Source organism: Zeus faber (assembly GCF_960531495.2).
Source record: "Zeus faber genome assembly, chromosome: 16".
Classification (NCBI taxonomy): domain Eukaryota; kingdom Metazoa; phylum Chordata; class Actinopteri; order Zeiformes; family Zeidae; genus Zeus; species Zeus faber.
This window is the reverse complement of record NC_137202.1, coordinates 1436558-1463498: the sequence shown is the minus strand read 5'-3', so window position 1 is coordinate 1463498 and position 26941 is coordinate 1436558. Positions and strand designations below refer to the sequence as shown.

At 42.5% G+C, this 26941-nt stretch overlaps 1 protein-coding gene across 1 annotated transcript; it reads right to left on the bottom strand.

Moving 5' to 3' along the window:
• Positions 1–477: 477 nt before the first annotated feature.
• On the bottom strand, positions 478–25758 carry ercc6 (excision repair cross-complementation group 6). The gene is made up of 22 exons (XM_080017141.1): positions 25657–25758; positions 24675–24886; positions 23964–24189; positions 23199–23319; positions 22626–22740; positions 18046–18769; positions 15729–15860; positions 14851–15009; positions 13800–13935; positions 13376–13546; positions 12524–12700; positions 10875–10991; positions 10242–10337; positions 8787–9005; positions 6312–6422; positions 5601–5720; positions 5241–5335; positions 4407–4552; positions 3747–4256; positions 3475–3643; positions 3291–3369; positions 478–1996 (listed from the first exon to the last, which is right to left on the bottom strand). The coding sequence occupies exons 2-22, from the start codon at positions 24874–24876 to the stop codon at positions 1538–1540; spliced, it is 4284 nt and encodes a 1427-aa protein (XP_079873267.1). The 5' UTR covers positions 24877–24886; positions 25657–25758; the 3' UTR covers positions 478–1537.
• Positions 25759–26941: the final 1183 nt, after the last annotated feature.

Here is a 26941-nt window from a genome sequence, read left to right as displayed (position 1 = left end):
GTCTAGACAACTCTGACAAGAGCGGCCCAGGCCTTTAAGACACGGTGAGACAGTCAGACAGATAGCCAGAGAGGCAGACTGTCTGATTGCGGTCCGTCCTGTTATCTTCGGGAAGGAACCCGCCCAGTGAGCCCTGCGGACGGGTCGGAGCGTTGACCTTGGGGCGGTGCGTTTCAGGTCCGCCGCCAGAAAGCAGCCTGCCCAAAACCGTGATAGGATGCTCAAACTGTGCGATTTGAGATTGTTCAAATAGTTTCAAACTCAAAGATTACTACGACTTTTGTAGTTGTTCTTCACATAACAATGAAATTACAGAGGCAGGTCTGTTTAGTTAGTTTAGCCAGCGAGGAAGGCCATTGTAAAATCCTCCTGATTTGGAAACGGGCGCTTCCGTTTGTAGACAAATTAAAAGTCTAGGGACTTGATACACAATCTTGAGGGGCGACCCCAAGTATTCAAACAGTTTTATTACACCGCAGAAATGTATTTTAGTGGCTAAACATCGCATCTTACATTTGAAACATTTCACAAGAACAGTATACAACGGTGGTAGAAAAGGTTTGTGATGCACCGGCAGATTGCATATTTTACATTCTCACAGTACCGAATCAGCTGGTCATAAATACGATTTGTTGGAAATAATCACGGCGGCTGAGTAAATCGTTAGTCAACACAACTTACGGCTTCATCTTTCAGTTGAGTACAGAAACATAAAAAGTCAAGTATTTCCAGGTGTAAAAAAAAAAAAAAGTTTGATGAGGTTTTTTTAATATACTTCTCTCCCCAACTCTCAATTACATCTGAGAGATAACATGTGGTTCAGGTTTCTCCCGATCAAGACTTAGCCGATAGCTACACTCACTGAGCACTTTACTAGGAACACTATACTAATACTGGGTGGGGCCTCCCTGCGCTCAAAACAGCCTCAATTCTTCTCGGCATGGATTCCAAAAGATGTTGGAAACATTCCTTTCAGATTCTGGACCATCACCAAGTTCTGCAGACCGTCGAAAACACTGAGATCACTGAGATCTGTCAAGATATGTGCAATACACTTAGTACTCTGGTGAGTTAATGTTCACATCAATGTGAACATTAACTCAAGCTGCTGAACTGTATCTGTATGATTTTATGTATTGCACTGCTACTGTGATTGGCTGATTAGATAATTGCATGAATAAGTAGTTGTACAGGTGTTCCTAATAAAGTGCTCAGTGAGTACAAGATAACTGACGAGCCGTAATCATGTGGTTATTATTAATCCTGTGATTTCCCCAATGACTCAAAGAGTACATTTTAAATATGTAAAACCACTTTGACAAGAAAATTAAATGTAAAGTTTAAATGAGCACTATACCATCCATACACACCATACAGTATTAAAAAAAAATTTAACTGCTGTCATACCGGAGACATCCTTAAGGAGCAAATTGAAAGAAACAAGCTCACAAAAAAATAATAAAATTGAACAAACAATGGATGTTATGTGGAGTCGTCCTTCTCACAGCTTAGGGTCTCCATCCGTCCCCCGCTGCATTCACTGGTAGCTCTCTTTTAGCCTCCATATGCCCTCCTGCCCGGAGGCTCTGTGGAAGTCACAGATGCTCCGGAGCAGCTCCCTGAAGACGGGGGCCTGTGCCTGGGTCAGTCTGGGTGTGAAATACTGCAGCACCTCCTGGGTGCTGGCCTGCCCGTCCACCTGGGCCTGGAACGCCACAAAGTTACGCAGGTCCACCAGCAGCTCGTCGTGCTTGCTAGGGGGCTGCAGGACCCCGCTGGCTGCTGCCACTCTTACCTCCTCCTCCTCCTCCTCCTCCTCGGCCTCCCCCCCTCGGCTGGAGGGCAGGCTGAGGTGGTTGCGGGCTTTCATTTTGGCCAGCAAAGAAGAGGAGGAGAGGAGGGTGGAGCCGGAGTCTCCGTCCTCTGCCGCCTCGCCGCTGAAATGAGCCGCCGAGCCGGGCACCTTAGAAGACAATTTCTTTATAATGGCAGCATCCTACAGCGAGGAAGAAGAGACGCGTTGTATGAGTGCACGCAAGTGAACGATTTTGATCAGAGATCAGCTTGTTTTAAGTGGAAATCCATCGGATCATCGGTGTTGGGTAAATTACACTCGGGGGAATTCAAAAGGGGACTGCGCTGCATTTGCGGGCGCTAAACCGGCGCAAATAACAGAAAAAGCGAGCGTCCAATTCACACCGTGATGCACTGCTACCTGTGCTGCCACAAGAATAGCGTCTCGCTGCCCTGGTGCTATTTGCACATATTTAAACAAGGTATTATGCATACATTTGGGGCAAAATTGGCCCCATTCTATGCAAATGAGCCTTGTGGCGAATAGCGGCCAATTCACAAACACCGGCGCTAATAGCCACACGCAGTTAGAGTGACACTATTACCATCTGTAGAGAGCTGGTGGTAACTGTTCGAGACCAAAAAAAAGGGAGTGCTGCGCAATCTTTTTCAGAGAGCTGGTGCAATTGAAGTGCATTTATAAGCAGTGTCAGGCCCAGACTTCCAGTGATCTGTAAATTATACTTTGACATTATTATTATAATTATTATTACTGTCACAGCATCTGTAGGTAACAGAACAAGCAGTCTGTGGTTTTCAAAACACACTCCAAAAGCAACTTGTTGAAACGTTGATTCAGTTAACAGGTAAGTGTAGAGCAGTGGCATAAATGCGTAATGACTCTGCAATGGAGACCCCTCTCCCCGCTGACACACGGATTATTTACTTTGCTACATGGATTTTTGCGATCAGACGCAAAACAAGCGCAAATTGCAATCAGCAGCAAACCTTCATGGCCGCGTTTGCACTAGCTTATCATTAGCGCAGTATCTTTTGTAAAACGGACAAAAAGAGTAGCCGCAAACTATTTCTTTGTGAATTCGCCTCTCAAAGTCCCAGAATTCCATTCGATTCATTCAATTTTTTTTTTCTTGGTCACTTCAGGTTGTGGGAAGTAGTTTTTCATCTGAGGGTGCTGTTCTTTTAAGTGCATTTCCATCCATATCAACAGTTTACTGCCTGCACTGCTTCACCCAATACATCTTGCTCATGCCCAATCTTGGCGTTCTTGTCCAGAAAGGCAGACCCCGCCACAACAATGGAAACAGCATAGGGGTAGCACATGCAGAACACAAATACATTGAATGGCTGTTTCTTAGAGTGCCAGCTATATAAAGTATAAAAATATGAGATTTTTCAACTAAATAATGTTACGAATTACCACTTTAACATTTCAGCAGATGTGAGCTCATTCTTAATCGTTAAATAGAAGTTACCTTGCACTTGTCTGAATTGGATGTAGCTTTGGCAGACAGCGCCAAGAGAAGGGAGTTCTTCTTCTGTCCAAACCGCTGTCTGAGAGAGTGAGAGGGAGATACGCCGATCAGACGTGATGTTACATTAGGTAGAGGAAGCTAAATGTCAACTCAGAACCGCAATGAAGAATGCACGTGATATTACCGGGCGGATGGGGCCGGAGGTCTGCTGTACGGCAGCCTGCACTGTTGCCGCGACACCTTCAGGGCCTTCAAGGCCTCCTTCGCAACCCTGTTGGCCTCTGCCTCCACAAGGACGAAGTCGGGGTTGGAGGCCTCTATGATGGTGTCATGCTGCATCACGCTGTGGATACCTGGGCGGGTCAGATGAAGGGAAGAGACAGCAACACTTAATCAGAGATGTTTGTTGTTTTGTGTTTAGGCATGAACAAGAAAGCTCTGATTGTGATCGTGTACCAGATTTTTTGAAGAGCTTGGCCAGGACGTAATCATCATTGTTCTTATTCTCCTCCTTCTCTTTACTCTCCTCGTTTTCCTGCTTCTTATATGTCCTCTTCTTGACCAGGTGGGAGATCCTGTGGCCCTCGCAGCGTGTTCCACGGGAGTGTCCATGTTTCTGGCGTTTGCGTCTGTCGGCGTCACCTTGGTTGCAGTGCTTCTTCTTTTCCGCGTGTTTCTGTGGAATGGGCGGGGCCAAGTCTGAGTCTTTGTCCGTCTCTTTCAGCCTCCTTTCCCTGCTCGGTCCAGTCGTCTGGCCGTGTGTCAGACCATTTTGATCAACCTGAGAGTTTATTTTGCACGAGAATGCGTTCTCGTCTATTGAGGCGCAGCCATTATCTGAGGAACGGGTCTCGGCTGTAGGGCCGTGGCTCTGGTGCGTGTTGGAGTGTTTGTGTGTGTGGTCCGACTTGCTAGACCTGTGTAGCAACCCGAGCCTCTCTGGTTTCTTAACATCAGAACCTGTGCCTATTAAAGGGTTGAAAAAAGTAGATAAATAAATATAATAAATGCGTTTGATTTACTGGTGAAACAAGGTTATTTACAGATTAGAAATAAGAAAAATATAATGAAAGAGAAGATTTGAATGAAAGCAAAAACAGTTTTAAGAACACGGACCTGCAAATATGGCGCTCGTTTCTGTTCCCTGGGTTCCATCAGGATTGGATAGGGTAAACAGCTCATAAATGTCATTGGACTTGAAGAAGCGACGTTGTTTGGGGTCCTTCAGAACACGGTTGGTCAAGAACTGTTTGAAGATTTGCCTAAACGATTAAAATAAACAAATAAATAAAAAACAATAAAAAAGCATAATCAAACTTGAGCTTGATAAGAATTACAGGTTGTGTCATTACATTAAAACATTACATATAATATTGCAAGGGGATTGAAATGAAACCAGACATCCATCCAGCAAGAATCTTGCCCTCACGCCGACCTCCACCTGTCACCGTTCTATCAAACTAGAAACACAGCAGGCCTCCGTGAAAAGCACTTTGAATGAAACAAGCAATAGCTGAGAAATCCTGGCCATTCAAGTACACAACAAAGATTTTCAATTACTGAGTAACGGGATGCAGCAGCGAAAATGAGCAATTAGCCGTGTCATAATGAGGGAATATTCACGCCCTAAAAGGTAACTGGAAACACTACAACATTTAGTGTCGCTTCTACTACTCACTGTGGTTTAGGAACCTACATTATCATAGATATAAATAATTTTTTTTTTGTTGGGGGCGGGGGGGGACTGGCTGTGACAGAATTGCAGGGGACCCTCCTGATCCTTCCCATGCAGAGGAATTATTTGTTCTGACATTTCTTAATTTTTATTTATTTTTTTACCTCAGCCAAAGCTTACTATACCAAGGGGGCCTTGCCAATAAAAATGTTTGGAACCCCCACTCCAGAGAGTGAAACAGCACAACACACAGCCTTTCAGTCCGTCTGTCCGACCTGTGGAAGATTTTCTCCTCGATGGTTCCGGCCGTCAGCAGCCTGTAGACCGTCACCTGCTGCGTCTGTCCGATCCTCCATGCTCGCTCCCGGGCCTGAACAGGAGAATTGCAGCAAAACATTATAAGTAAAAAAATATATATAAATTGTGGGGGTAGACCCCTTTAAAAACACTTTCAGGGAAATTAGGGACGTGATCATGAACACACACGACCACAACCACCCACGCAGAGACAGGAAAATGAAAGCATGGATAAGGGTAAAAATCCAAGTTTTATGGTAATAATAAAAGTGTGGTTGTGTGTGTGTGTGTGTGTGTGTGTGTGTGTGTGTGTCTGTGTGTGTGTGTGTGTTCCCAACCTGTGTATCAACGCTGGGGTTCCAGTCTGGATCATAGATGATAACTCGGTTGGCTCCAGTGAGGTTTACACCCAGACCGCCGACTTTGGTGGTCAACAGGAAGATGAAAATGGACTTGTTCTAGATTAAAGGAACAGAATCATCAAAAGCAGACTGTAAAGATCCATTTATGGAGCTTTGTTGCAATAAAAAGCATTCATGCAATTTATTCTGTTAATTGGATTGCTTTATAATGAGGAGGTGAAATGATATACTAATTTAATGAATTGACTGGATTAGCATTAGTGGGTACAGTAAATGAAACCATGTATTTGAAGCGAGGGAACCTACAACAGGTTTATCAACTTCCTCTGAAGAGATTTATGTGCACTCATCACCATTTAAGGTCTACACAGCACAGAAATATGTCCACACATAAACCATGTTCTATATCTTCTTAGAAAGGCGAAGGTCAACTTGGTTTTAACTGCAGGCCACATGGTGGCCTGCATGTTGGCCACCATGGTTACAAAATTATCATATTGCTATGTATAGATTTCTCCAGAAAAATAAAGAATTAAAATGGGGTGCACAACAGATTGTCTTCCATTAGTGTCGTCGTCCCCCCCCCCCCCCCCCCCCGAGGGTGAGCAAGCTCATGCTGAAGTGTCGTCCCCCAAGGAGGGGATTTTCACGAGTCACTTAGAGCCATTAGAGAGGGGTAATCCTCACTTCGTTGTAGCGAGTGATGAGGGGCTGCCTGGAGCCGATGGGGGTGGTGCCGTCCATTTTCAGGTATGAGTAGTTGTTCTCCCGTACAAAAACCTCCAAGATCCCCAACATCTGGGTGACACAGAATAACAGAAGGAGGAGAGAGAGAGAGAGATGGAGAGAGAGGGGTTTGGATTATCTCTAACAGGATTAGAACAGATTAATATTACATGGACAGAGATACTGACAGGGTCTCAGGTTCCCTGTGAGGTATAATCTCATTGGTATTGACTGCAACAGCTGGGGCCTCACACGTGCGGCAGGCACACACACATGCCTGCATATGCAGATATGCACACACAACAGAACAACTTTATAGACAGTGGGTTCAGGAGAGGAATAGAATAATGGACAGACATCAGACAGAGAATTCACCAGGATCAACAGTGACTCAGGAATTTAAATTATATTACTCAAAATAGATCATTTAATACATCAAAACAGATGACCCAATGTACCCCTGAAGGATCAATAAAATGCTTAAAGGGGACCTATTATGCTGTTTTTCAACAAGTTAATATATATATATATATATATATATATAGGACCCACCGCACCCCAAAATTTGACATTTTAGTTTTTCACATAATATGAAAGTGTGGAATCAGAGCTTCAAAACAAGGTATAATTTGTGGGAATCACACAAATATTTTGGAAGCTATGACTAATTAAATATGAAGGTTTTGGAAACAGAAGTTCTAAGGAATCAGGCTTTAAACATTTAGAAGCATTTCCAGACTTTTACAGCACAAAACAACTATTTAGAAACCCAATTAGTGCTTTAAATGGTTACATTTGGATAGTGCTACACTCCTTCAATGATACCATGTTGAATGTGTTTTTCTGAAATAATATTTGAATCATTAATTTATTCAAATATTGGAAAAAATGAATCCTTTAATTTTAAGGTTATTTATTTATTTTTTTCATTCTAAGCTCACTATACTACAATGTCCAATCTATTATTTTCTGACTTCTAAATGTTACAATTTCCTGCCTGTATTGTTTCATAACAATAAGTTTTAAGAAAGTGCCACATTTCAGGTTGCACACATGAAAACCAGGGAACAGCAATTCTCTGCAATGGAATGCAATGGGTGAGGTCCTCCCAGCCATTTGAATTCTGGGAATTTCTGTTTCCTGGGAGCAGCTACATTTGGCGATTTCGGCCATACAATTGAGAGCATCTGCCACTGTCTTCTCATAATCCATAACAACACAGACATTACGTTTTCACGGAGAAGTGAAATTTGTTGCTTGCGGTGTTTATTTGTTGTTGTTTCATTAAAGTGACGTCAGCTCCTCTTCTTCACGTCCTTTGAGACAGCGTCAATGGTGCCAGCGTTTTATCACACGAGGAAGACACTGTCTTATTATTCACCATTCTATAAAATTTCTAACCTTAACTTATAACAACGGTTTCACATTCTGACTTCACATCACTTGGAATATGTAAGGATGATCTTTATCTGCATGTTTGCGTCAAAGGAACCGTCAGATCGCCATGTGTTCAACAACTTGTTGGTGAGTAACTCAACTAATGCCGACGGAGCACATAGCCCCGACTTTTTAATATTTATCTAATATTTAGAAATTAAACTCAGTTTTGAAAATACGTTGAGAGATAGAAAACAACTTGGACAATCTCATTTTGGACTAAAAAAAGCTATTTCCAATTTTTTTATACAAACAACCAAAATTACAGCACTGCAAAATGCAGCAGGTTGGGAGGCAGTTGGTCACATGGTCTCTGAGGTCCCCAAAACATGTTTAAGTTTTTTGCAGAAAATACCACTTAGATTATGCATTAGAGCACAGGCCGCACAATAAATCGTATATATTTATCGCAATGTTGATATTGGCCTCCACAACTAATTGATCGTGGCCAGGGGCGAATTTTTATATTTTTGTTGTCTCACTGCCCGATTCACAAAAGATATTGCATTAATGATATCATGGCGCAAATACCATAACGTTTTGCTGCTGAGTGCAATTTGCCCTTGTTTTTTCGTCTGATTGCAATTATCCATGTGGCAAAGTAAATAATCTGCTGCAGGCACCATGGAGCACACGCATGCACACACAGGCCACTGCTCTACACTTGCCTGTTTGACAAATTATCTGTGTTAAAGGGGACCTATTATGCGTTTCCTTATTTCTCTGTCATATGTCTATCTATATGTCTATGTCTATATGTCTGTCTATATGTTACAATGTGGGATGTTCATAGAGCCATCAGAGACCGAAATGTATGTGCACAAGCACTGCAAAAGTGCATTTTTCCATAAGAGGTCCCATTTAATAAATGTTATCATATAAATGAAGCAATCAAAAGCCAAGCATGTTTATAAACTATGCATATGACCACTAGATTTTTTCCTATATATTTATAAGAAAAACTGCATGTATCAGTGAAGTATTGGGAGTGTTCCAGACCTGTCTGAACTGCGTGAAAAGCAGGACTCTCTGGCCTTGCTTGAACCAGAGGCGCAGCAGAGACTCCACCACCATCAGCTTTCCGGAGCGTTTCCAGAAGCCAAAGTGCTCCTCCTCGGTCAGCTGGTCCTCCGGGATGCCCTTCAGCATCCGCGGGCCGCCCGAGAACAGGTCCGGGTGGTTACATATCTTACGCAGCGCTATCAGACCAGAGAATACCTGAAACAAACCAGAAAAAAAAAATCCTTCACACAATTTCTGGTATCCAAAATTCTTAGATACCTTATTTACATGAGCAAAATGTAATGTAACAGGGTGGAATGGAACAGTATTGCATCTTTTAACAATGAAATGCATTTACTTTGGTCTACAAGAATGAGCTGCATTATTTATTCACGGATAATAAAGGTTGCATTGTGTTTCTGATGAAGGCCCAATGGCCACTGCATTAGTAATGGTGGTTAATGGACTGAGAGTGACCACTGTGTGTGTATGTGTATGTATTTTGCAGTGGTCACCCCTGGCTCTCTGACCACATCCATTTGGGTCAGTAGTGATGAATGGCTGGTAAGAGAGAGTCACTCTCCAGGGTAGGCTTGGGCTAATTGTGAGAAGAGCAACCTACAAGCTCCTTAAACAGACCTTCATAAAGAGAGCCTGGCTCAAGCATGCTATTACCAGTACAATAACATTTACTCAGCCAGATAAAGCTAATTACACCACTTTAGGTGTTGATCTGTGAAGTGCACAGGAAAGAGCACAACACTGAAATAAGTAGTGATACGCCGAAAAGCAAATGGAAATGCCAGTCTAAGAACCAAACACTGAATACCAAGCCCGGGTATTGTTTCATTTATTTGCCAAATGCATCCAGACCATCTTAACAGCAAAGACATATGTTTAAATTAGCATACAACACCTTATAGATGCTAGCTAGTACTAGAAGCTGCTTAACTTGTAGTCTGAAAAATGATGCACAGAGGAGATTTAAGGTATAGTTGGGAGAAGTTCTTTCTTTGATTGTACACTGTCGAGTTAAAACACTCTTACTTGGCAGTTTTGCTTGTAATGTAAGCGTATGGATCAATGAAAGATTCACACCGCTTAAAAGTGTTACATACATACCGTGTACTGTAAAATAACTGGTGGTAAATAGCAGATTTTGTTTTACTTCCTTTTCATTCCTTGTCTTTTATTAGTATTTTTTTAACTTTATCATGAAATGGTTCCATACAGCTGCCAACTGCATATATGTATGAAAGTATGTATATGTATGTGACGAATAAACCTCTTGAATCTGTAATTCACGGAACAGGAGGTGCACTCCTAAGGTGCAGGATAACTAAGAGAGCGGGTTAAATGATGAATAAGCCATGTCATGTTCCCAGAAGTTATCTTCTAACACCAAATGATGCCCCGCCCCACCTCCTTCCCCCTTCTATCAATATTTGTTACCTGCATGTCACCATTCAGTATCTGGTAGACTTCTTTGGAATCTAAGAAGCTCTGATACACCTGGCGCTGGTCCTCTGTTAGTTTGCAAAACAGAACCTACAACACACACACACACACACACACACACACACACACACACACACACACACACACACACACACACACACACACACACACACACACACACACACACACACACACACACACACACACACACACAGCAGTATAAGACTGTGTAATGAGCAGTGAACGTACTCTTTAAAGCTCCTTGATGAAGTGGAGTGTGTGTGCAGAAAAATGAGGAGGAAGCAGTCTATGTTTTTAGGGAGCCCTTCCTGTCTCCCGGGACAGACTTAATGAGCTGAACTGGACAGGGGAGTTGGACGGCCTCGGCCACGGGGACAGAACCGAGAGCAGCCGTAATGAATACCTGATCCTTTTACTTTGCCGGGACTTTATTAGCCGACTTCACCGAGCGACGGTCGCACACATTCATCAATTTCTCCTTGAAAGTGGTAGAAAGCGTAACTTTCAATCAAATAAACACCTGCCCAGTTAAGATATCTTAGCAAACGGAGACTTCACAACAGCTGGGACAGAAAGGGGTAAAACGCTGCTGGACATGGAGAATACCTGTTCATTTTTGTCTGGTAAGGAGAGGCTGTTTTTCACGTCTGCCTTCATCCGCCGGAGGAGGTAAGGATTAATGGTGTCCCTCAGCACGCAGGCGCACTTGTACGCCGTCTGGACCTGGACATGAGACGGGGACAGTTAACCGCCGGAAGGTACCCAGACCCCGAGACCCCCAGACACCTAGACTCGCACCCCAGGAGCACAAAGCAGCGGTGCCACTTCTCCACTGCCGACACTGATTATTAGTCCTAAACTTTAAGTGAGGGCTGGTACAGAGGACCAATCAGATACATTACTATTGCTGAACGGTAAAGATTGTTTGCTTAAGGTCATCAGGAAGTAATAATGGGGAAATAATCATCATTAGTTTTCCATTAGACATCTTACATGCTTCCATCCGTCAAAAATAAGTAAATCCTGGAAGTTTTCATTTATATTTTTGTGTAGATTGTTGTGTGTGGGAATATTCTCAGATACCAATGCCTTATTTTTGCCTTATTGTGGATCGATATCTAGTACCATTATTCGTGAATTACCCCCCAGGGATCTGCTACCATATCTAATCAGTGCGTCACTACTATCAAGAGCACAAGAAGTAACACTGCATAATAATAGAAGGAAGATGCAGTTCAGACTCTTGGGCTCACACACCTGTCAAAGTGCATGTACCCTGGGGCATGATTGTCATTTAGCCCCTCTTTCTCCTTCTCTCATCCACCCCTCTCAGCACAAGCAGCCATTAAACATTGATCAGAGTGCTGCAAGGTCTGGAGGGACCGAGATTTCCTATGTCATCACTTCTGTCGGCCTGCTCCACTTCGCAAAAACAAACAAACAAACAAACAAACTAATGAAAACAAACAGAAGAACCCACAGAAATAACCCCATGTGGTCGCAGCTCACATCAGGAGTCCATCCCAAGGAGCATTCTGCACCCGATCCAGAATCAGGGCTCAAGGGCCGTTAGCCTTTTAAACATTAACTCACTGGGGGTCCGCAGGAACCCCCCACCCCACCGGCAGAGCCTGGGGGGCGATAACACGCTGGGTTACAGGACCCAGTTGAGGCCAGAGAGCTGATGAAAGGAGGAGGACAGCAGCAGATCCAGTGTTTTTTGTTAGAGTGATGCTGAGTGGGTTCATGCAGGAGTATAAATGCACACGTCAGTAATGGATCCCAAACCCAGGCCCACCCATCCCCCACAATGCACGATTTTACATCACATCTAAGCACACGTAGACACAATGCAACACCCAGCCGAGAGCCTGTACTGCCACTGTGAGAATTTCTAGAAAGAAGAAAGAGATAAGGCAGTGGAGCGTAGCTCCTTCTGTCCATTTAATAACATTAATAATTAGTAAAGGTTTTTATTATCCACAGCGAAAGAAGCATCGATAGCCAGCTTAAATAATTAAATCCATACCGTCAGTGGGTTAATAACGATTGGATACTAATGACAAAGGGCTACAATTTAGCTCCACGGCTCTCCACTTTGGTCTCTCTCTCTCCCTCTCCCTCTCTCTCTCTCTCACTCACTGGGGTTTTACTTCAGTTCAACACTGCCTTCCAACTTATACATGGAGGAATTACATCTGTGTGTATATCAGTGTGTGTGTGTCCTCGTATCAGTGTGCGTTTCGATAAAGTACCTGTACAGGTGAGGCATTGCTGTAGCCTCCCATCGTGATGGGCACGGAGAACTGCTCCATGAAGACGGGCAGGGTGCCCAGTTTTCCAGGAAACACAAAGTCAAACAGAGACCACAGCTCCTTGAGGTTGTTCTGCATGGGGGAGCCCGACAGGATAAAGCGGTGTGGGGTCCGGAACTACAGGATTGAAACATTTAGGATTCACATCGTTCAAATATGTAGTGTAGTGGGCTAGTGACTGTAATAATGTACATTTTCTTCCAAGCGCTTTCCTCTGACCCCCACCCCCTCCACACACACACACACACACACACACACACACACACACACACACACACACACACACACACACACACACACACACACACACACACACACACACACACACAGACAGACAGACAGACACAGACACACACACTTTTAATATTTTAATATCCCGAATTGTAGAAGTGGATATTCGAGAGTGGGAAGGTAAAATTTCATCCCAGTATTTGGAGTCAACCATCTAGATATGCTAATTGATATAATGCACAGGTACGACTGAGTGCAATCACCTGGCTCTGTGCATGGGAGGAGAGAAAACCTAGCAGGACTGTCTGAACCTGGAATCGTTCACCTCTGCCAATGAAATCTGGCCAGTATCACCCAGACCTAAGTTTGGTGGTAATTCCTTGTTCTTCTACTGGCTACACTAAGTCGTACAAAGTGCACTCCATTTGGGGTTCTGTAAATGTAGTTGCTTAGCAATGTATCTGATATGTGTTTTCTCTCCAGCTCACCAGAGCTTTAGAACGTTGAAAGTGGAAGGTCGTCGTTGCGTCTGTGTGTCTGCCTGTTTCCATCACATTGTACCTGCTTGCAGGCGGTGGTAATGCCAGCATTGGGGTTTCTGATCTTGTGGCCTTCATCCAGGATGACGTAGTGCCAGTCGTAGCGCTGCAGTGACTCCTGCATGATCCTCACCGCAGAGTAGGAGGTGATCAGGATGCCATGGCATGCTGCTATCTCTGGGATCAGCTTTTCCTGTAAAACACACACAACCTTGCTCAGTGACACACCTCCCTCTCTGTGTATAAACATGTTGATAAGATGTTTGGCCAAACATCTCTTGTGGCGACTGATTAATGGCGTGTGTATTTCTAACGTTCTGCATCAGAGCAGGAACCGGTTAGGGAGGGGGAGAGAGACGGGACATGACGCTGTGTCTATAGACCTCTGGTGCCCCCAAGAGGATAACTGGTGTTCTGGGGAGACTTCTATCACATGCTCGCCCTACCTTCTTGTTAGAAAAGGAGCCGGTATCGTGCAGAACAGCCACTCTGAATAGAGGCCACCAAGTATGGAACTCCTTCACCCACTGGTGCATGACTGTAGCTGGGCAGACGATGACTGTAGGGCCCAGACCTTCATATCTAAGAAAGACAGACAGACAGACAGACACACACCCTAGGTGCTTAATTAGAAAAAATATGTTGCCTTTTCCGAAGTAAATTAATGGAAATGAGGGATTAGACGGAGGTGAGGGCAGAGTATTACGGTCCAAAATGTGCGCTCTACAAAAAGATGCGGTAATACTCTCTTAGAGGCAAAACATCGCAGTGTATCCCTCTGTGAGGACTTATAAACTCTCTCTCTCTCTCTCTCTCTCTCTCTCTCTCTCTCTCTCTCTCTCTCTCTCTCTCTCTCTCTCTCTCTCTCTCTCTCTCTCTCTCTCTCTCTCTCTCTCTCTCTCTCTCTCTCTCTCTCTCTCTCTCTCTCTCTCTCTCTCTCTCTCTCTCTCTCTCTCTCTCTCTAATGGCCAGTATGATGGTCTGCTTGGAGGAAGCTATTGATACTGGGCCATAATTGAGTTTGCAAGCAATCAATTTGTGGGCGTCTGTAGCAGACACAGTATTGACCATGAGGGAAGCTACGCCTTCTGGAAAAATGCACAACATTGGATCCAGGAAAAACTGATTTTTCACAACAATCACAATGTCAGAATTTCAATGATGAATTGTAGTTCCACCACTACATTCACACTTTTTTTCTTATTCAAGGTTCATTCCAATTTGGATAAGAGACAACTCCACAAGTATTAAGTCTCTCCCTACCACACACATTCAGTCAAACATACACAATTTCATGTCAGTGTTTTTTCTGATGTGTGTTGTAAAAAAGTGAGGAGTCTAATAATTGAAACATGCTTAATAATTCAATAGAATACTCTCAACCAGATATCCCCCTAATCAAATATTAATTGTACACGGTGCACAGTTGCTGCCCTTAGCTTTTGTCTGTGTGTGTGTGTCTGTATATTGTTATTATTAGTGTGTTTGTGTGTGTACCTGTAGTTAGACCCTCTCGTCCTAAGTTTGCTGTAGCTCAGTCCAGCCAGAAAGCTGATGACCTCGATGGTTTTACCCAATCCCATCTCATCTCCCAGGATGCCGCCTGCCTGCTGACAGTGGAGTTCCCACAGCCACCGCACACCTGTCTGCTGGTATCTGCAATGATTGGGTGTGTGTGTGTGTGTATACACAGACATGCACTCACAAACAGAATTTTGCTTGAGGAAACTTTCGTTAACTCACAAAACAAAACACTCCCTGATCAAAATCAAAAGGTGCATTGGTAAATAATTCATTTACATATCGATATTCAGAAAGGGAAATAGTGATCAGCAGAGTGCACGGTGTAAAGATGATTTGACATCCTCAGGAAAAAGCTAACTCACTATCTATTGTGAATACACTCTATAGGGTACGTTTAGTGTTGAGTTTAAGATCAACTTTGTGATTTGGAATCACTGGAAATTGCTTCCTTTGTTGACACACAATACCTACCTACCTACCTACCAACCACACACACACACACACACACACACACACACACACACACACACACACACACACACACACACACACACACACACACACACACACACACACACACACACACACACACACACACACACCAGTTTCAATACTGTGCTCTTGCTCTTTTAGTGTCAAAATGCTGTGATCCCTAAACCTGGTAAAACATAACATGACATAGTTGCTTGTTTGTACAAAGCAAGGAAATCATGAATTACTCAAAATGATGAATGCAAGGGTCAAGATTTCAGTATTTGTATTGGACCTAAAACTCAATAAACAATCAATACAAACAATAAGTATGCATAAAGAGTCTGAATCTCTGTTCATCTTAACGTGTTTACACTCACTTGAAGAGTTTCTTCCAGAGGAAGCCAGGCACTTTGAACCCCTCATCAAATTCTGCATCGCTGTCATCCGTCTCCTCTTCCCCCCTTTCTCTCTTCTCCTCCCTTTCACGGAGACGCTGTCTCTTCCATCCCCTGTGTGTTAAAACCACAGTTATAAAAAGAGTAAGAAGAAAATTTAAATCTGTGTTGCAGCTTGATTGAACATGCTTCATTGTTACCATTTCAACGGTAAAAAGAGATTTTAAAACTTACACAACATTTGCGCTTTGACACAAGCATATATTCGAAATTTTTCAAACCAGGCCTTATAAAAATGTTTGTTCCCATCTTTACTATTGAGAAACCTACTGCTCTCCACCAGCTTAGTCAGTATACTGGAAAATCGGTCGCAACGGTCGACACCAATGGTGAAGCTCTTTAATGTGGACATTTGGAGTCAAGAGTTTGGCATTGTTGTTCATCGTGGGATACAATTCCTCATTGGTTCTTGGCTCTACTACCTGAGCAGAGCTCATTGTATTTAAATTCACTTTGAGAGTAGATATTCACCTCCAATTAAAAGCCTGGCAGCATCAGGGCTTAATTTTAAATTAATGTTATCGTCTCCCACACAGTGGTGCAGAAAGTCACTTGTTGTGAGTTGGGGAGTATTGGGAGTATTCCCAGCAAGCAGTGCAATATCTACAGTAACGCAGGGAAATGTATAAGCAGAGCTGTTCAAATAGAGCAGGAGAGGGCAGTTAGAGGCACAGTCGTCACGCAGCAAATGAAGATTGATACAGACAATTAGTAGTGCGGGTTCCCCCAGAAAGGTGTGGGGTGGAAAGGATAAGAATCCATCTTCATTTGGGCCCAGTCCTGTCACCCTGCCATGAAACTGGTCCTTTAGCTGGGCCTGAGAGACCACACTCTCTAATTAAGTCAAAACTAAGCATTGGTTCAGTTAATTACACTTTTCTACCCCCTTCCTACACACACCCAACTACAAATACCGCCCTCACTAATAATATTAGTCTTCATGTAAGCTAGCCTTACCATCCATGCCGTGTCAATGCAGAAGAATTGACATTCCATTGCTGTAGTGCAGGGAGAGGGACACATGCCAACACAAATCATTTGACGGCTATAAATATGAAATCTCATTAGGGCAGCTCTTCCATTAATTTGAGCATTACAGTGAATGAGAGAGCAAGTGAGTGTGTAAAAAGCATGTGCTGGAGGATAATTAGGCCAGCACCGGAGCAGAGAGAGTGGGAGAGAATTTGCTTAGTCAAGAAACAGCTGCCAATCTCATCTGGGATTATCTCCGGCCCTGTGCTCCAGAGCCAGCAGTAACCAACTGGTTTAACTAAAGTTCACAGAAGCACAGTGATAACCACTGGTTATGGTGCATTAAATTAACACTGATGTGATGAAAAAAAGGCAATATGATAACACACACACAGCATGCATACTGTGTACTGTTATCATTTAAGTATAATGAATGTGAAAACCGTATGTATTGTGCAGTGACTGAGTGTCCCCGTTACGCACAGTGCTTTTTTTGTTTCGTTCAATAAGGAAATTGATTAAAAACATGTTTTAGTTTGCTTTATTTAGAGGAACGGCTCCCTCTCCAATAATGTCACATTAACGATATATTATTTTCAAGTGCTTTAATGTATAATTGGAATGACAGTTGAATAGATCGAGGCTATTTTTAGATGCGGGGCTATTCATTAAACATCCCGCGCATGATCATGTTTTGATTCAGGGTGTGCACGTAAAGGAGGTGCTATTCACAGACAGGTCCGTTGTCAATGTGTTTGTTTGTGTGTGTGTGTGTGTGTGTGTGTGTGTGTGTGTGTGTGTGTGTGTGTGTGTGTGTGTGACAATGAGGGGCTGAGCGAATCAATGCACTGATTGCAGCTCTACAATTAAAATAAGATTTTACCCATTTTAAATAGTAAAATAAATAGAAAATTGATATGTGGCGGTCATTGTTGATATTGTGGCGGGCCGCACGGCATAAATCAACGTATGAGAAACACTGTAGCGCAGTGTGAGAAGTGTACGGCACTAAAACACAGCCAAGCAGCAGAATGTGCTAAAATGCATATATTGCCGATCAACTTGGAAATAATAACTGCCTAAGGTGGACATAACATACTTAATGCCAAACCTTGTAAAACCAAAATAAAAAGAATGCAGAATGCAATATAGTAACAACTAATAATTATTATTAATATTTAATCATAATAAAAGAGATAAATCTTTAAGACTATGAAATAAACCACTGCATGTCTATAAAAATCAGCCTCTTATTACGATATCCCACCTCATTCTCTGTCTGTACAACTCTACGTCTCCATCGTCATTACACCTCTTCTCCTTCCCCTTCTTCCCAGAATGCTCCTCATCTTCTCCTGAGCTGTCAGGTGAGTACTCCTCATCACTCTCCTCCTTTTTCTTCCAACACTTCGGCCCTTTCCCCTTTTTATTATTCATCTTGAAGGCCTTTAACTCATAGTCTTTGTGATCCTGTTTTCCCCCAAAGCCCTCCTCCACAGCCTCTCTTTCATCTCTCTCAGGGTCCATGAGCTCATCGCTGGGCAGGTACTCTGAGCCCTCGCTATCTGTCTCTTCGCCCTCAGCGCGGTACTTTCTCCTCGGCTTAGGGGGCTGCGGCTCAGCCTTGGGTTGAGCCTTCGGGTGGGCCCTCAGAGCAATCACCTGAAGTTTGCGCATGCGCTTCTGCAACTTTTTGTCATTGGATGAGGTGTTGGGCCCCTTCTTGGCACCCCCCTCAGACCCAGAGATCTTCTTCCTCTTCCTCATCAAGGGAATGGGTCTCTTTCGCTTTGTGGCCATCTTGGCTTGGTCGGCCAGGTACTGGTCAAAGGCCGAGTTCTCAGCCAGCATCACTTTTCGAGGCGCCTTCTTTTCCTCCTTCTGCAGGATGCGCGTTCCAAACGGCGTCATCTGGCCCGTCCGGATAAGCTCCTCCCACTCCGTCTCCTGAGCTGGCATCAGCATGCTGCCGAGTGTAGACGGTCCAGCTTCTAGCAAGACAGAAACAACATGCATGTGTGTAAAACCAGGGCTCTCGTCAATGTACAGCCCAGGAGCTACAGTGGGGCAAAAAAGTATTTAGTCAGCCACCAATTGTGCAAGTTCTCCCACTTAAAAAGATGAGAGAGGCCTGTTATTTTCATCATAGGTTCACCTCAACTATGAGAGACAAAATAAGAAAAAAAATCCAGAAAATCACTGTCTGATTTTTAAAGAATTTATTTGCAAATTATGGTGGAAAATAAGTATTTGGTCAATAACAAAAGTTAATCTCAATACTTTGTTATATACCCTTTGTTTGCAATGACAGAGGTCAAACGTTATCTGTAAGTCTTCACAAGGTTTTCATACACTGTTGCTGGTATTTTGGCCCATTCCTCCATGCAGATCTCCTCTAGAGCAGTGATGTTTTGGGGGTGTCGCTGGGCAACACCGACTTTCAACTCCCTCCAAAGATTTTCTATCTGGAGACTGGCTAGGCCACTCCAGGACCTTGAAATGCTTCTTACGAAGCCACTCCTTCGTTGCCCGGGCGGTGTGTTTGGGATCAATGTCATGCTGAAAGACCCAGCCACGTTTCATCTTCAATGCCCTTGCTGATGGAAGGAGGTTTTCACTCAAAATCTCACGATACATGGCCCCATTCATTCTTTCCTTTACACAGATCAATCGTCCTGGTCCCTTTGCAGAAAAACAGCCCCAAAGCATGATGTTTCCACCCCCATGCTTCACAGTAGGTATGGTGTTCTTTGGATGCAACTCAGCTTTCTTTCTCCTCCAAACACGACAAGTTGAGTTTTTACCAAAAAGTTCTATTTTGGTTTCATCTGACCATATGACATTCTCCCAATCCTCTTCTGGATCATCCAAATGCTCTCTAGCAAACTTCAGACGGGCCTGGACATGTACTGGCTTAAGCAGGGGGACACGTCTGGCACTGCAGGATTTGAGTCCCTGGCGGCGTAGTGTGTTACTGATGATAGCCTTTGGTACTTTGGTCCCAGCTCTCTGCAGGTCATTCACTAGGTCCCCCCGTGTGGTTCTGGGATGTTTGCTCACCGTTCTTGTGATCATTTTGACCCCACGGGTTGAGATCTTGCGTGGAGCCCCAGATCGAGGGAGATTATCAGTGGTCTGGTATGTCTTCCATTTTCTAATAATTGCTCCCACAGTTGATTTCTTCACAACAAGCTGCTTACCTATTGCAGATTCAGTCTTCCCAGCCTGGTGCAGGTCTACAATTTTGTTTCTGGTGTCCTTTGACAGCTCTTTGGTCTTGGCCATAGTGGAGTTTGGAGTGTGACTGTTTGAGGTTGTGGACAGGTGTCTTTTATACTGATAAAGAGTTCAAACCGGTGCCATAAATACAGGTAACGAGTGGAGGACAGAGGAGCCTCAGAGGAGCCTGAAAAAGTTACAGGTCTGTGAAAGCCAGAAATCTTTCTTGTTTGTAGGTGACCAAATACTTATTTTACCGAGGAATTTACCAATTAATTCATTAAAAATCCTACAATGTGATTTCCTAGACTTTCCCCCATTCTGTCTCTCATAGTCGAAGTGTACCTATGATGAAAATTACAGGCCTCTCTCATCTTTTTAAGTGGGAGAACTTGCACAATTGGTGGCTGACTAAATACTTTTTTGCCCCACTGTATAAATATTAACTTTAACCGAAAAGGTTGAAAGCAAATAAGAAATCTAACAGTTTAAGTTGTAATACGCAATATTACCTTGTTTGAAAAAAATTATAAAATTTCATAAATGTTATCTATTTTTAGCCGGCACATTTTCGGAAACATACATTCAATGTATGGTATTTGCATTATGCTCCTCTATATACACTACTCACAAAAAGTTAGGGATATTTGGCTTTTGGGTGAAATTTATGGAAAATGTAAAACGTTCACGCTACAGTGATATTATATCATGAAAGTAGGGCATTTAAGTAGAAGCATGCAATGGTGATTTCCTCATCTCAAACAATTTATTGAAACGAAAGCCAACAACAGTGGTGGTTATGCCACAACAAAAAATGTCAATGTCTCAATAACTTGTCATGTGTCCTTGAGCATCAATTACAGCTTGACAACGACGTCTCATGCTGTTCACAAGTGGACTTATTGTCTGCTGAGGCATGGCACCCCACTTTTCTTGAAGGGCGGCCGTTAGGTCATTGAGGTTCTGGGGTACAGAGTGAAGAGCCTCTACACGGCAACTCAGCTGATCCCATAGGTTTTCTATGGGATTCAGGTCTGGAGAAAGTGCAGGCCACTCCATTTGAGGTGCCCCAGTCTCCAGCAGCTGTTCCCTAATGATGCGACTTCAATGAGCAGGAGCATTGTCCTCCATGAAGATGAACTTAGGCCTGTGTTGTTCATGCAGGGGCACAATGACTGGATTAATGATGTTATTCAGGTAGTATGGGCTTGTCACTACCATTCACAAACTGTAGGGCAGTTCTGTATTGACTAGACACACCTGCCCACACTGTAAGACCACCACCACCAAAGGCTCGTCTTGTGACAACAGTGGCTGATGCATAGCGCTCTCCTTGAGTCTCCAACATCGTTGGCGGCCATCATTTCTGCTCAACGTGAATCGACTTTCATCAGAGAACAGCACTGAGGCCACTGGTCCCTCATCCAGCGTAAATGCTTCCTGGCCCGTGCAAGACGATGATGCCTGTGCCTGGTGGTGTGGTCAGGTACCCTTGCAGGTCGTCTAGCACGCAGACCACACTGATGTAAACGGTTTGGATTGGTCTGACGTGACACTTGGGTGCCTCTCACCTCCCTTAAATGTGCCTGGAGTTGAGTGGCATTCATCATCCAGTTCCGCAGGGCACTGTTCACAATGAAGCGCTCATCAGTGTGGGATGTGGCCAAAGGACGTCCACTTCTATGCCTTTCTGTGACTCTTCAAGTCTCTGTATCTCTGTTGCAACCTGCTGATGACACTCTGTGACACTCTAAGCTCAGTGGCCACTTCCCTCTGAGAACATACTGTTGATCAGTTGTTAGGTGTCGTCTTGGTCTCATGATGTCAAAATGTGAACCGCATGATGAAGAGGACTGTTTAAATACCAATTCTAATCGAACCAGGAAATGTATTGGTCGACTCATGGATGAAACACCTATAGTGAATTTTGCCGTTCAGCTCCTTGTTAGAGAACAGCAAGTTGTGCAAAAAGTACTGAAACATTGAACAGTTGGACATGTGCATTCAAAAGTTTAGAGAAGGTCAAATTAAGTTCACCTGTAAAGGTTATAGTGCATTTTAGGTTAATCCTGAAATTTCACCCGAAAGCCGAATATCCTTAACTTTTTGTGAGTAGTGTAAGGTTTCTTTTGTTGGTGGTGGGTACAACCTTTCCTTCGGACACGTTAAAGAAGCGAAAGGCAGTCGCGGTGAATTTTGTAAAGCTACGTAGCAAGTTGTGGTTAGTAAACTGTTCATATGGATCAACATTTAAAAGAACACCACCACCCTCAGATGAAAAAACATTCCCATCACCTAAAAAAAAAAAAAAATCTATGAAAAGGCAAACTTTGGAGAAAATAATTTGACTGTCTTAAAGCAAAGACTAGGTTAAACCCAGAGCTAGAAAAGACATCTGGGACTTGCAGAGTAATCAACCAAACACAGACAACCTTATAGATTGTCACTTTTATGGTGAGGACACACACACGCACTGATGAGCCACAACATTAAAAACACCTTTTATGGTGAGTTTTTTTTTAGGCTGATGACCAAGAATGTTGGGCAACCATTTCATAAGAAAAAGTGAAACTGAAGATATATTTTACATTTGGAGCAGTTGTACTGTATTTCTGTCCACTAACACACCTTCCTCTCCATCGTCCACTGCCAGCAGCTCAGCCTCCACCCGCAGAGTGTCCTCTCCTCCCAGCACCGCCTGCAGTCTCCTCTGCTTGGCTCTGATCTTCTTCAACTGCTTTTCCTGGAGAGTAAAGGTACACTAACTGTCACATCATCATCAGAAACCCATGGTGAATGTTAGTGTTTATGTGTCTTGGCGATTCCAGAAAGTGGAAGACAATGCAGGTAAGAAAAGTTACATGATAGTAAAATCATAAACTCTAATGAAATGAGAAAATAACTCGCCGAGGAACATTCATTCTTACCGTTTTTTAAATTTTTTTCATTCTTTTAATTATTTTATTATTCTGGTTTGTAAATGCACTTTGCTTTGCTTTTATTGTCACTATCTGATGACCTTCTTTAAATGTAAAGCATTTTGTGTTACATGTTGTGTATGAAAGGCGCTATACAAATAAAGGTTACAATAATAATAATAACCTTTATTTTTATTATCTTTAATTAAGAAAATCCTGAATTTCACTTAGAAGTGTCCAATGCCACTGGACAGTTCATGCAAAACCATTTATTGTGTTTCACCTTGTTCTCTTTCTGCCGTTTCACAGACTCAATCTTCCTGCTGATGTCTTTGCTGGAGGTAGCATATGGAGACAGCTGATCCAAAATCTTGTTGATATGCTTAAGAGAGGTTGTAACAGACCTGAAATAGAAAAACATGGAGGATAGTTCAGTACATGGATACTCTGTGGTTAATTGGATGAATTATTATCTATAATTATTTGATCGTAACAAACTAAGTAACTAATTCATTGCTGTGAAATTGTTCTTATTTTGAAAACTGCACTTACTAAAATATATTTTTAACATGCAATATCATAAGTAAAGTGTGGTGACAGGTAATCATTATATTTCTCTGTTACCTACAATTCCCATAAACCCCTAAACAATGCCACCAGATGTCTCGGTAATGACCTTTCAACACTTTTAGAGTCTGCTACTTTAGACTTTTATTGTTTGTTTGGAGTCATTAGAACATGATAGCATAGGCTATTTTTTCCCCAATCAAAATAATTTTTACATTTCCAAAAAGTTGAAAATGAAGCCACTTCTCTTAAATATTTCACGTGTTTGATGTTGCTCTTGTTATCCGATTTCTGTATTGGTCACAATTTGAGGCCTGGTATATTGGTCCAACATGTGTTATACTGTATAGGCATATATAGCAACATAGCAGTAACTTTGTCAGAACATGCTTCTTAGCTGTATTAATTATCAATCAATTATCAATTTGAGTTTATCTGACACCTGAATCACAAAAATACATTGCTCTGCAATCTGCCCTACCTGACATCATCCAGTACAGACTGGTATTCCTTTTCTGCCTCAGCCTTGGCAGCAGCTTGGCTGGCCTCCTGAATGGCCTGGTCAACTTGTTGCAGCACACCCTGTTCAAGGACATCTTGGTCGTACACAGCCACCCCCAGACCCTGCAGCTCATCTGCTCCTGAGCTGGCAGACGCTGCTTGGATACAGTGGCGATTGATCTGCAACAAGGCTCCCGGCCTCTTGCCTTCAAAACACATCATACCAGAGAATGTGTGTGTGAAAAACATTGCTAGGAAACAGTGTCTCCAGTTAGCTGCAGTGTCCTGCCAAACAAACAGCTGGAAAATTGCCCCCACTGCTATAACAATGTAATATAATTAAAATTTAATATCTCCTCTTATTACACAGACCCTCCCCCACACCCCCAGCCTGCAGCTGTGCAAATACAGCACAATTTTTGATATATCACAATGTAAATACACAAACAAGGCATGCTTGTATTGCATCAGAGACTGAAATTGATGCAATAATTGCCACAAGAGCGATCTTGATCTCAGAGTCAATATAATTTAATCCTACCCCAAATTCTAAAAGGCACACTGCCGGCATGTGTTAATTTTTACTATTATTCGCTGTCAGGATGAATACTGATTTTAGATTTGAACGATAATTAAATATCTATTCCAGATTCATTCTTTACGGAGGGTAGTTTAACAGTCTTTAGCTTACCACTACTGCCCTCGCCAGATCCAGGGTTGGCTGTGTAAACCGCAGCAGGAGCCTCAGAACCATGACTGGACCCTGGGATGAAGCAAGCTGCTGATCTTCCATCGTCCCCATCCTCCTCTGTCCCCCCCAGGGTGAGGGCAGCACTAGCCAGACTGGATAGGGAGGAAGTTGGCTCCTGGACGATTCTACTGTCTACTGGCATGCTGGGGAAACTGCACACATCAAACCAGTTGTCAACATCTGACAGCCACAGACTGTGAAATTGCGGTGTTGCAGGAGGTCATGTCAAAATAACAGTCAATAATAATAAGAATCAAACAATCAAATTTTTTTTTTGAAAAAATGGCAATATGCTATAAACATAAAGACAATTGATATTCATATTGGCAATGTACAATAAACCTTAAGATTATAAATAAACAATTAACCTTGGTATCAAAAATAGGAAATGGTGCAAGTTTGCATATACACACACACACACACACACACACACACACACACACACACACACACACACACAAAATCGTAGTTGCTTTATCATATATATATATATATATATATATATATATATATATAATCCATCAAATGTGGTGGATCTATTTCATATTACCCGATTTAATCATTTCATGTATTGGTTACTTTAGGTGGTATATAGTAGACTGCAGTGTAATAGTGTAGTATAGTAGACTTCAGCCTCACAGTGTAGTATAGTATAGAAGACTGCAGTGTATAGTATTGTAGACTGCACTCTACTATGTACTAGTCTATTGTTTATGTGTCTTGGCTAGAATGAGTTTAGCCGGCTAAGCTAGCTGTCGGCGAAACGCCATCACCTCTCCAGGTTTAGCGACCAGAAGCCGGATTAAAAATAAATTCATTAATTGAAAAAATGTTTAAACAAACGCTGAGAAAGCCCATCATTGTACTTGTCGTGGACATTTCTATTTCAATCACGGGTCTACATTATGTTGGGACTACTTACAAGACGGGTTCCTGCAATTCATCACTGTGGTCTTTCAATCACAGGCTTTTCCCCCCCACAATAAACTTTACTTAAAAAGTGAAATGAACAAAGACAGAAATGGAAAATAACCATAACAACTGAAACCCGCCCGGCAGCAGCACCGCGTCACAGGAAGTCAGAGCTCCTGTTTCGGGGCCACGTCACAGAAGTACCGCCCCCTCCTGGTAATAATCTGCGACCTGCGATACAGCGCCCCCTTCTGGTCCAAGATGCAAACACATTATTTCCCCTAGATGGCGCCATGGAACCACAGTGGTGATGGTGAAGACTTCACGCTAAAGCAAAACTACAAGTAACTAAATAGGCACAAAATGAATCTAGTAAGAGCAATCTGTACTTAAGTAAAAGTATATAGGCACTTGCTCTTAAATGCACTTAAAGTATTAGAAGTAAAAGTACTTGTCATATGTGGTCCTCATATAACACAGCCTGTTATAAAGTGATATTGTGCCTTTTTTCTGCAGATGAGTGTTCTTGTAGATCCTGATTACAATTTACAAAACATATATATGAGTAGTGTCATAGTGATTGATAATGATATGGCTATGTAATATACTTAAGTAAGGACAGGAACATGAAAAATCTACCTGTCAAGTACTACAGTATTTCCCTCCACTGTGCATATTGACTGCTGTGTGTGTGTGTGTGTGTGTGTGTGTGTGTGATTAATTAAAAAATAGTTAAAACTTGAGTGTATGTGTGTGTTCTTTTATCTTTCATCTAATATGAATACTTATACATACTTGGTATTGTGTAAGTATTAAGTAATTAAGTAATTGAACTGTTCTGCAAGGAGTCAGTTGCTATCTAAATGTAATTCCAATTATTGTTTCATTTATTATTGCACATATAAGAAGAGACTTCAGACCTCTTCAATGAAGTTTATTTGCCTTCTCTTGCAAAAATAAATAAAGGATTTAATTAAAAGAATTCTCCTACTCACTGCACAGTTTGGTGTGTGCAGGGGGCAGCAGTCATTCCAACAGATATTTGTTCAAATATACAAATCTCTATATGGATATTACATCCTCTCACCCTCACAAATATAATTGGCTTTGTAAGTGTAAACACAACTAATGATTAAATCTGGGTCAACAGCTATGAAACACAAGCAAAATTATATATATATATATATATATATATATATATATATATATATATATATATATATATATATATATACATACACACACACACACACACACACACACACACACACACACACATGCACACACACGCACTG

Excerpts from the sequence above, each read along its gene's own strand:
- ercc6 (XM_080017141.1), bottom strand. The coding sequence starts at position 24,876 with ATGCCAGTAGACAGTAGAATCGTCCAGGAGCCAACTTCCTCCCTATCC. Across the intron at positions 18,770-22,625 it reads AGTGGACGATGGAGAGGAAG|AAGCTGGACCGTCTACACTC; the intron begins GTGTGTTAGTGG and ends CTGTCTTGCTAG. Across the intron at positions 4,257-4,406 it reads AACGAGCGCCATATTTGCAG|GCACAGGTTCTGATGTTAAG; the intron begins GTCCGTGTTCTT and ends ACCCTTTAATAG.